Source organism: Miscanthus floridulus, chromosome 1 (assembly GCF_019320115.1).
Source record: "Miscanthus floridulus cultivar M001 chromosome 1, ASM1932011v1, whole genome shotgun sequence".
Taxonomy (NCBI): domain Eukaryota; kingdom Viridiplantae; phylum Streptophyta; class Magnoliopsida; order Poales; family Poaceae; genus Miscanthus; species Miscanthus floridulus.
In genome coordinates, this window is record NC_089580.1 from 8008000 (window position 1) to 8018228 (window position 10229).

At 44.9% G+C, this 10229-nt stretch overlaps 2 protein-coding genes across 2 annotated transcripts; one reads left to right on the forward strand and one right to left on the reverse strand.

Annotated features, from left to right (window-relative positions):
- The first annotated feature begins 1253 nt into the window (after nucleotides 1-1253).
- LOC136472134 (uncharacterized) lies at nucleotides 1254-5488 on the forward strand. The gene is made up of 2 exons (XM_066469863.1): nucleotides 1254-1690; nucleotides 4862-5488. Exons 1-2 carry the CDS (start codon nucleotides 1420-1422, stop codon nucleotides 5200-5202), a joined length of 612 nt encoding a protein of 203 aa, XP_066325960.1. The 5' UTR covers nucleotides 1254-1419; the 3' UTR covers nucleotides 5203-5488.
- A 1322-nt stretch (nucleotides 5489-6810) lies between these two features.
- LOC136472114 (uncharacterized) lies at nucleotides 6811-7907 on the reverse strand. The gene has a single exon (XM_066469845.1). The coding sequence runs from the start codon at nucleotides 7643-7645 to the stop codon at nucleotides 7163-7165; it is 483 nt and encodes a 160-aa protein (XP_066325942.1). The 5' UTR covers nucleotides 7646-7907; the 3' UTR covers nucleotides 6811-7162.
- Between the last annotated feature and the right edge of the window lie 2322 nt (nucleotides 7908-10229).

The following is a 10229-nucleotide window of genomic DNA, read 5'->3' on the forward strand; positions in this document are numbered from 1 at the left end:
AAGTACCTTGTGTGGAGGATTCCTCTGGTGGGCTCAGACGGATCTTCGTCCCTATCGCTAGATGTATATTTTTAAAATTTCGCTGTTTATCATTTCGCACTCTGATATTTGGTATTGTAATAATATACTTTTTAAGAAACTCTGATGTACAAAATGGAATTGCATTGTAACTCGTTCTTATTATTGGATCCTTGGGAAAATGTGGATCTTTTAGGTTCTCCCTTGGGGTGTGCCCAACGGATACCGCCCGATGTAGCTTGCTCTCGGGGTGCTTAGTGTCTGGTGGAAGACGAGCGCCTCCGTAAATGTGCTATTTTGGGTGGTTCTACCACACATGGCAATAATTTATTTTTTGGGGAAAAAATATTTGTTGTCAGCACGCAACGCGAAGGACGACGAACGAGATTTGGATCACGATCATGATTATTGCGTGGTGATATTCCAATAAATTCCTTTCTCTTCCCATAATTCTCTTTTCGTTTTATTCCATTTTATTTACTTGCCTTTCCAGTGTTTTCATGCGGTGATTATTTGCCTGCCGGATATGGATCGCATGAGATGCGATGATTATTTGCTTGCCGGATATGGATCGCATGAGTGTTTTGGTCCTGCCGGGTAGATGCTGACAATCTGTATGTTTTAGTTGTAGAGATAGAGATTCTAAAAAGAGAAGTCATATCGAGAGATGAAAAAAAAATGTGAGAATGTGGGGAGGAGTCGGACCACGGGTCGTCGGAAGAAGAGACGTGTGAGTGAGAGATTGATAGGGAGAAAAAATGATGACAAATTGGGCCTGTTTGAATCACCTCCTCTAAACTTTAGAGCACTTCAAATTTTAGAGCACTTTAACTCACTTTTAAGGTCTAAAGCTTTACTACGAGGTGGGTTAAAGTTTAGAGCTAACTTTAGACCACCTATTTGAAGCTTTAGATCTAAAGTTTAGAGCTATAAAGTTTAGAGGGGTAGATCAAACATAGCCTTAATATTAATAGGTATACAGAATAGTTACATGCGGACAGATATGAGCAGCAGCCCATAAAATAGGTGGACAACAATTCCGTAACACCGGAGGTGCCGCCCGCCAGCCAGCTCCTTACACGGTTACACCCAAACCACCAGGACCGCACGACACCTGAACCATCCGGACGCGTGACGGACTTGTTGGCCTATTGCCAATTGCCATGCCATGCCATGGACCAAACGCACAACGCACAGGATATCATCATATACATGGAGCGCACGCCCACCCACGCCACGCTTCCTCCTCTCCGAGTCAACGTGACGGACCAGCCGCACCATCGCAGTTCGCAGACACGCACACCCGGGGGCGGGCGAGGGCTATAACTTACGCACTCTGGTTTGGTCCGGGGCCAACAGAGACTAGGTAGAGAGGAAGAGCGAGAGCGCGCCACGGCAAAGATGCTGCGGAAGTGGGCGAGAGACCCCGCCGCCGTCTTGATTCTACCTGCCATCCTGCTCCTGGCGGTGGCGACGGCCGCAGCGGTGGCCATGGCGGCGGAGGAAGCGTTGCCGATGCCGATGCCGATGGAGGTCTACTTCACGCCCGCGGAGTTGGCGCGCATCGCGGGGTACGGCGAGGAGCCGGTGTCGTCGGTCTCCGTGTCCGGGCAGCTTACCTGCGAGCTCTGCCTCCGCCCCGGTTCCCACCTCCTCACCTTGGAGATGCCAGGTACTCCCAAGTTCCTTGCTTTATTCCTTGATTGGCCTTAGTTACTCCTAATCCTAGCTGCTGCTGCTGCTGCTGTTTGTTAATTCCACGTACGTAACCACCTGAATTGGAAATTGAAATAACACGCAAATGATTCGCGCCCAGTTCAGTTTGGCATTGAAATTCAAACCACCGCTTCCGGCCGGGCGATATAATCCTGGCCGGCCGATGAAGGAACAAGGAAGAGAGCTGTCGTCGGCGGCCGGCGCCGATCACTTTCTCGTCCCATAAATAACTGCATAAACAAATGATCCCAACGCGTGCCTGCCAAAACCGCCCCTTGATTGAATCGTTCAGAGAGGAGCGAGCAGACGACCGGTCCTTTTCGCGATGGCTCTGGTTGTTGGCCGGTTAACGCCGTCGAGGTGGGCATGCATGGCAAAGCGGAAAGCCGGGAACCAAAGCAAGGTCGTCTGCTTCGTCGTCGTCTCTCCAGCGGATCGATTCGATCGAGTACACCACGAGACCTTGTCCTCTCCGTCGAGCAGGGATTAGTCGTCGTCGAGCACGGCGTACTTAGCTTGCTGGTCACGTGCCTCACGTAGGGACGGGACGGCGTCGCCAAAGCAACGGGTTCACGAGGAGTACCGCTTGAAAAGGTCGTTAGCGTTAGCGACCGAGCCAGCGTTTGGTGCAGGGTCGGCAGGTTTTGGCTGCAGCGGTTTTGTGTACACGTACAGGCCGGCCGGTACACCACACGTAGCGGTGTGAAGCCGCCGGAGATGGAATTCAACGAGGCAACGGAACTGTACCGTGCATTCCGTATGCTGCTCCCTTTATTGCTCTTCCTGCCTTCGTTAGTGCAGCCGTGCAGAAAAGAACATTTTATATGCACTATATATAGTTAATCTCGATCCTGTGGTTAAAAAAAAGCTTTCGATGCTAACGATGTTGCCGAGACAACATATAAGAGCAGTTCTTTTTAACCCATATTTTTAGCCAACGAAAGCTTGGGAGTTTTTGGTGCTAATAAAAAAAAAAGCTTTGCGGTTGGGAGACAACTCAGGCAGTACTTAGGCTGGGAAATAATAAGCCTCGCCACCAGACAAATTAGTAGCCGTGGAATCTAATAAGTACTCCGTATAATTTAAAATAGAGGGGTACAAACGAAGTTTTTTTTATAGAGCACAACAAAGTTTAGACCCTATTTTGATTCCTATATACAGTAGTTATCTGCTAATAATTATCTCTTTTGGACTTAAACAGATATAGATAATAAACTAGCTAATTATTAGTTGGACCTTTAGATAACAACTATCTCACTAACTAGACCAAATCACATAATAAGATATCATCTCCAAAAGTATACTATTTTTTTCTTCCAAAAACATGTAGTTTTGGAACTGCTAAAAAGGTGTTAGGAGGAAAAAAGAAGGTTGTGTCTATGAGTTTCTAATAATCCACTCCTAAAATATAGAATACAATTTTACATGAACCCTATACTATTTTTAAATTATCATAACCACTTTTATATATTGGGTGTGTCTCCACGGCAGCTGCCTGAGATTTTGCATAAGCTTCAGTTATCTTCAACCTCTTGCTTCGCCGAGTGCCCTGAGCTATCCAGCCCTTGGTGGCGTCTTGCCTCGTCGTGTAAGTGTGCAACTGCAGCCGCAAAAGCATCGCTTGCTGACCCGCGCGCCGGCCCGCCGGCCCTTCCTTGCTTGCTTGACCTGGCTATACCTACCTGCCTGTGCGCCCTGGACTGCACCGCACAGGAACCCCCGATGTGCAAGCGCCCCTGAGCTATCTGGCGGCGTCAGTGGACTGGCATGCGGTGCCGGGCTGGCTGGGAGAGATCGCCGGCCGACCGGTGCCTGGCTGGGCACAGCGTCGGAGTTAATTAGTTAATCGTTCATCTTCTTGTGAGCCCGTCGACTGACGGATAAGCAGATTATCAGGCAACTGTGCTTGAGTATTTCTCTTATATATTCTTTCTTTCATGTACATTTACATTAGGAATCCTTTTCTACTTATATTTTTTCTCACACCCTTCCACCTTTAGATTGATCGACCCATACGCACGGGAAAGTAGTATCCGCGCGACGGGCAAGGATTTCCCAAGTGTATAAATTTTAGGAGCATGGATTAGGAGTTGTTAGAGATATGCTTTTTTTTCTCATTTTGCTAAAACCAAGTATCAGGAAGAAAAATATAGTACTCTTCGAGATGTTAGCCAGCTAACTATTATCAGATATTGAATCAAAAAAGGCCATAGTTATTTCTAGTTAGAGGCATGTTGAGGTATATGTCCGCCCCATATCACCGCGGAAGAGGAATTAGGTAAGCCTTGCAGATTAGTTGCAACAATGCATCCTTGCTATTCAATGTTATCCGAGAGTTCATTCTTGTATGTGCCGTAGTCTCGTAGGCACGGTTAGCTCGCCTAATTCTCCTATTCTTTGTCTACTCAAGTATAGCCACTACCTTTCTGTCTGTGGGCCCCCAAATGCTCTGTTCCTTTCTGCGTGGCACCATTCAGAGATGAGACTGTGGCTCCACGGAAAGCTATCTAACGCATCTAGCCACTGCTGTCTGAATCCGATTTGATGCGTACAATGGCGGTGTTATTGGTTTTGGTCTAGACGCACACATCTCCCTCGTCGGTGCTATCGCCACGGACTGAAAGTGATCTTTTGGGATCTGCTTTAGATGTTCGTTCAGAACCCCCCCACAAAAAAAGAGACACTGGAGAGCTGCTCATTTCCCATTTTCCTCCGATGGAGAGTTGCCCACCTGTTACATCTCTGAACCGGTGCGCTCCGAATGGGCTCCAATCCGTAGCCGCCTTCGTTTTCCGTCCGCGTCAACGGCCGTACCGTTAATTTCCGTATCACTACAATCTCCGAAACATCAGCGCTGTGTGTTTTTCTTGCTAATGGTTTGGCATCTTGCACGAATTGGTGTTTCACTTCTCCAGATTTGGTATTCATTGGTAAAAGCAAAGTTTAGACAGATCTTTTCAAAAAAAAAAAGTTTAGACAGATTGTAGCAAAGTTTAGATGACTATTTCCAATCGAAGTTCAAAAAAAAATCCAATTAACACATTATTGGTACCACTTGTTCTTCATTGACAACCATCTCTGCATAGTTTTCTATGGGTGATGATGAGTTGTGTAATTTTCTGATCAGGCGCTAAGGTAGCAGTAAGCTGCAGAAGTGAACGGACTCCCAACAACCAATTGGATAGCTTTGCATTTGCTACGACGGATGAGTACGGCAACTTCACGATTGATCTCCCGCCCCAGCTCCACGCCACGCCAGACCTGGAGAAGGCCTGCACCGTCAGGGTGCTCCAGCTCCCGGCAGACTCGTGCCGGCTTCGCCACCGCACCGGCGACACCTATGGCCTCAGGCTATCATCTGTAGAAGACGGCGTCCGAGCCTACACTGCTGGGGTGATACGGCTTCAAGACAGCGCTACGCCGTCCGATCATTGTGTGGGTGTGGAGCACATGTCTCAAAGAAGATGAACAGTTGAAACCGAAGCCATAGGATACGGATGGTGGTATATATGGCTATATGCCAAACGAAGAGTTCACGTTTGTATGGATTTTTGAAGGGAAGGTTAAACAGGAAAGATACATGACATGCCGACTGGGCCTTTGGTATAGCAGGACTCAAGCATGTAAACAAATGTAGACCAATATTTGTACAGTTCTTAGTAACGATAAATGTGCATGAATCAGACAAGAGTTCTTATCAGTGTATTTAGAAAAGTCACTAGTTGACGGAGAATATACATTTTATAAGATCAGACCCCAGTTCTCTCATCACATAGCTTAAGTAGAAGGCCTGCAGTCAGTGAAAATTTAACAGAGATTGAACTGCAGAGGAAGCTCGCCCGATGCAGTGATAGCCTCGACGCAGTCATCGTTCGCGTTCGGCTTACCCCATATTCGGTTTGTTAGATTTCTTTTTTCAACCAGAATTGTATTTTTCTCTCACAATAATTCAGTCAGAACAGTGTTTTTCAGATAGTTTCAGCCGAAATTCTACCAGCCGAACGGGGCCACTACCACTACCGTCATATCCACCTCTTCACGGCTCTACCGTTAAAAATACCATTTCTAGATGCGGCTAGACATTTTATGTGCTTTTAGAAATAGAGGTATTTCATGAAGCGGCTAGAAATTGTACCATCTCATCTCTTGAGACGGTTGGCAATTTGGTCCACCACTAAAAATATGTGCAACATATTCCAACTCAAGCCAGATAAAGACAAACTTCGCAACAAAGTTGTAGTACTTGAATAGATTTGTAATTTTGTACTTAATGAGTTTTTTTATTTCAAAACATTTAAGGCCCAAAAAATTTGTTAAAAGTTTTCATAATTTGATATATCTATAACTTTGTAGGTAACTACTTTTTTATTTGAAATCATTTAGTATCCTGAAATTTTGTTTTAAGTTTTTAGATTTTGATTTTCTTTGAAATTTTCAAATTATCTTGGATGGAGAAACGACATAAAACAAAGCTGTAGCACTCGAAGAGATCTGCAACTTTGTAGTTGATGACCCTTTTATTTGAAATCATTTAAGGCCTGGAGTTTTTAGATTTTGAGTTTTCAATTTTCTATTTTTTTTTCAAATTACCTCGGATGGAGAAAAACCTAAACCAAAGTTATAGTACTCGATGAGATCTAAAACTTTTCAATTGAAACTTTATTCATTTGAATTTGTTAGGTCTCAAATATTCATTACAATATTTGTTAAAGTGAATACAAAATGATTGTATCAGAATATTTGTCACTAATGACTTTGAGGTGGAGTGGTAAGAAAGCAACATGTACGGCCTAAGGCAGTGAGTTCGAACCCCTATACATTGTTTCAAAGAAAAAAGTCTCCAGCCAAAAAAAAAGATGCAATTATAGAATAGTGCTAAGTTAAATGGTTTGAAGTTTGGCTAAAATTGTATTAAAAATACATTAATATTTATCATATTGAATAATTAAGTATCACAAGATTTGTCATAAAATATATTTTTATAATATACCTATTTAGAGTCATACATGTTGATAATATTTCTACAAATTTTGTCAAAATGAAGATAAAGATAGTTTGATAAGTCCTAGAGTTGTAGATTATCCTTTTAAGACAGAGGTAGTACATTATACATGAGTCCATGCCTTCTTGCACGTGAGAACAATCGGTACAATCTATAAGAATACAAAGAGCAAAAAAAAAAATCCTATATTTTCTTCGCGATGTTAAGATGTTAATCAGTCATTTTCAATGATCAACGACGTCACGTCGTCTTGGCCGGTAATTTTCCGGTTCACCGGTGGAATGTAGAACATCTCACCTTCTCCTTCCTTTGGCCTCGGCCGTCAATCCATCTATTTAATCGTATCGTATGTTTTCAGCTATTACAAATCTAGCATTCACCTCACCTCCAAGGCTCCAATCGATGGCGAGTCAGTGACGCATGTTTCTACGTCCACATGCGAGCGACGCAGCCGGACAGGAAGGCGACGAGCCGGCGCACCGAGCCTGCAACGGACGCGGCGCAGAGGCACGCTGGGTCCCCGGCGTCGCCGCAGCATTCCGGCCACGGTCGCAGGAGGACGCGGCACCGCCCGCGGTGCAGCAGCCTCCTCCACAGCCTGCTGAGGCACCCACGGTCCCGCGGCGGGACGACGATCGCCGACTGGAGGTACGCCGACGCGGCGTGCTTCAACAGCTGGTTGCGGATGTTGATGTTGGACGCGTTGAAGTCGATCGCGGCGGGGCCGGCAGCGTCCCCGAAGCTGCCGCCGCCGCTCCCGGGACCGGCCTCGGCAAGCACGTCCCGGAGGCTCGTGTACTCGACGCCGCCGCTGCTCCCGCTGCTGCTCCAGCTCGACGGCCGGGACCGGACGGCAGCGCGGGGCGGAGGCAGAGACGGCTCTTGCGGCTGGGTCTCATCAGCGTCCATGGTCCACAATTCAACCTCATCTCATGTATTCGCTTTTTTTGTTTATAATATATATAAACATTTAAAGCCTTTGACGTGCAAGGGACAAGGATGAAACAGATAGCACGATTAAGCAGTTCTATGAATGTGCTTATTTTCTGAAGGTTCTGCCTAAATGTAGGGAGCCTGGTTGACCTTGCGTCCTTGCACATAGGTGAGGAAATGCCACCTGGAAATGGAATGGGTTGTCTGCATTTAGAATTGTACTAACATGCTTGCTTTAGGGTATGTTTGATACTATAAGAGCTAGTAATTGTTAGCCAACTAAAATATATAAGAAGTATTTTGCATTAAGAAGTATTTTGCACAAGATTTTATTATTTTTTTATGAATATGCAGAAGAGTATTTTCATGAATGTGCAGAAGTGCTGTGACCTTTGCATTAAGAAGTATTTTGCACACGATTTTCTTAATTTTTTTAAGTTTGATTATCAATATTTGTTAAAATTTTTAATCTGTAAAGCTATTTAGTTTGGGAAAGTGAAAGGCGCATGTAAATTTGTCTTGAAACAATTTCATAATATCATATCTTTTGATTTTATTATATATTTTAGTGTTACAATATTGGTCAACGACATATTGGTATCCAAATATTAGGTATCCATTTGGAGGAAATATCTTTTCAATTACACCATAGACTCAGCTAAGGCCCCGTTTGGATGTCAGTTGATTTTGAAATCAAGTAAAAAATCTTAGAATCCCATCCAAACAACTCAAGTTCTACTGGTTGGATTTTAACACAGAGATTTTTTTAGAATATCATAATCCAATGAAACATGGATAATAGAAAAATAGTGGATTCTAAGAATTCTTATCCAATCTAAACGGGCTGTAAATAGCTTGTCTACATCCATCAGAACCTATTCATGCCACATGATAACGGCCACTAGTTCCAATTTTCAAATCAAACCCATAGTAGCAATGAGCCTAGCTCGGTTGGTTGTTTTTTTGGTAGTGGAACGTGCTATCCTGGTTGAGTATTCGACTTAACGTGTGCCGGTGTGCGTTCACATTTTTTTTCTTTCTTTGATTTAAGGGCATCGACAACAACGAGGTGTTCGGCCCCGTTCGCTTAAAAACAAACTGAAATATTGTTCCGGCTGATTTGTTGTGAGAGAAAAATATTGTTCCGGCTGAAAAAACAAGCTGAAAAGTACGGATTATAAGAGAAGCGAACAAGGCCTTTATCAATGAAGATTTGTCTGCCCAGCTTTTCAGAAGTACTCATAGAGGTAGGATATGTACATGCCTTGGTAGGGGTACTCACAGAGTCAGCCAGGCAGGATGTGTAGGGTGAGCGTTTACGTATTTATTGTGTTTTGGGGAAAAATCAACCCTATTATGTGATCCGCACAGATGAGTGAAGCACTTTAATTTGGATTTGGACTCAACAAAATTATCAATCAGCTAGAGCTTAGCGTCACCTATGTAACATCCCGGCCCAACGCTTAACAGGATTAATAGGATACTCATACCAATAAGTTGTAACTTCTTTTCCGGAAGCCCATCTGCAAATAACTCCGAGGTTAAACGTGCTTGGCCTGGAGCGATGGGTGACCGACCGGGAAGTTCTTCCCAGGTGCGCACGAGTGAGGACAAAGTGCGCAGAAAAGACCTGTGTTGGTCTGTGAGGGCAGTCTATATCCTAGAGAAGCTATCAGATGTAAGCGGGCCCGGCCTCGGAGAGGCGGGACATTATAGAATGGTATCAGAGCCGACTCTCGCGGTTTCACGGGCGCGTGTGTCGCAGTTGCGCAGGCATGGTGCGCATGGCTGGTGTGGATCCGGTGTGGTCACACAGCATGACACATGCGCTGGCTCTGGACACACGGACGTGGCCAAGAGAGGACGCTCGCGTGTGTCGCAGTTGCGCAGGCATGGTGCGCATGGTTGGTGTGGATCCGGTGTGGTCACACAGCATGGCACATGCGCTGGCTCTGGACACACGGACGTGGCCAAGAGAGGACGCTCCTGGCTTGATTGATCGACGAGGACGTCGATCTCTTAAGGGGGTGAGGATGTAACATCCCGGCCCAGGGCTTAACAGGATTAATAGGATACTCATACCAATAAGTTGCAACTTCTTTTCCGGAAGCCCATCTGCAAATAACTCCGAGGTTAAGCGTGCTTGGCCTGGAGCGATGGGTGACTGTGAGGGCAGTCTATATCCTAGAGAAGCTGTCAGATGTAAACGGGCCCGACCTCGGAGAGACGGGACGTTACAACCTAGACTTCAAAGATCACGAGGGTGGCTTCTCTCGGGACTTCAAAGAACATGAGGGTGTGTTTGGCAACTATACGAGAAGGGGTATGTGAGTTAGTGGAAGTTAAGCTCTAAGTATCTTTTACCAAAGGAAATAATTCCAGAGCTAACTCATTTTTATTCCTGTTTTTTTAATGGAATATATGTCAACGGTACCACGACCGGACAATCATCCATCCTTCTTTCCTTTCAGAATGATTATCCATTGTTAAGATTGCATATTTTCTGATTGACTTTCTGTTGGAATTTTCAGATACTACTTAATAAAAATTGCAAAGAAGG

Excerpts from the sequence above, each read along its gene's own strand:
- LOC136472134 (XM_066469863.1), top strand. The coding sequence starts at position 1,420 with ATGCTGCGGAAGTGGGCGAGAGACCCCGCCGCCGTCTTGATTCTACCT. Across the intron at positions 1,691-4,861 it reads CCTCACCTTGGAGATGCCAG|GCGCTAAGGTAGCAGTAAGC; the intron begins GTACTCCCAAGT and ends TTTTCTGATCAG.
- LOC136472114 (XM_066469845.1), bottom strand. The coding sequence starts at position 7,645 with ATGGACGCTGATGAGACCCAGCCGCAAGAGCCGTCTCTGCCTCCGCCC.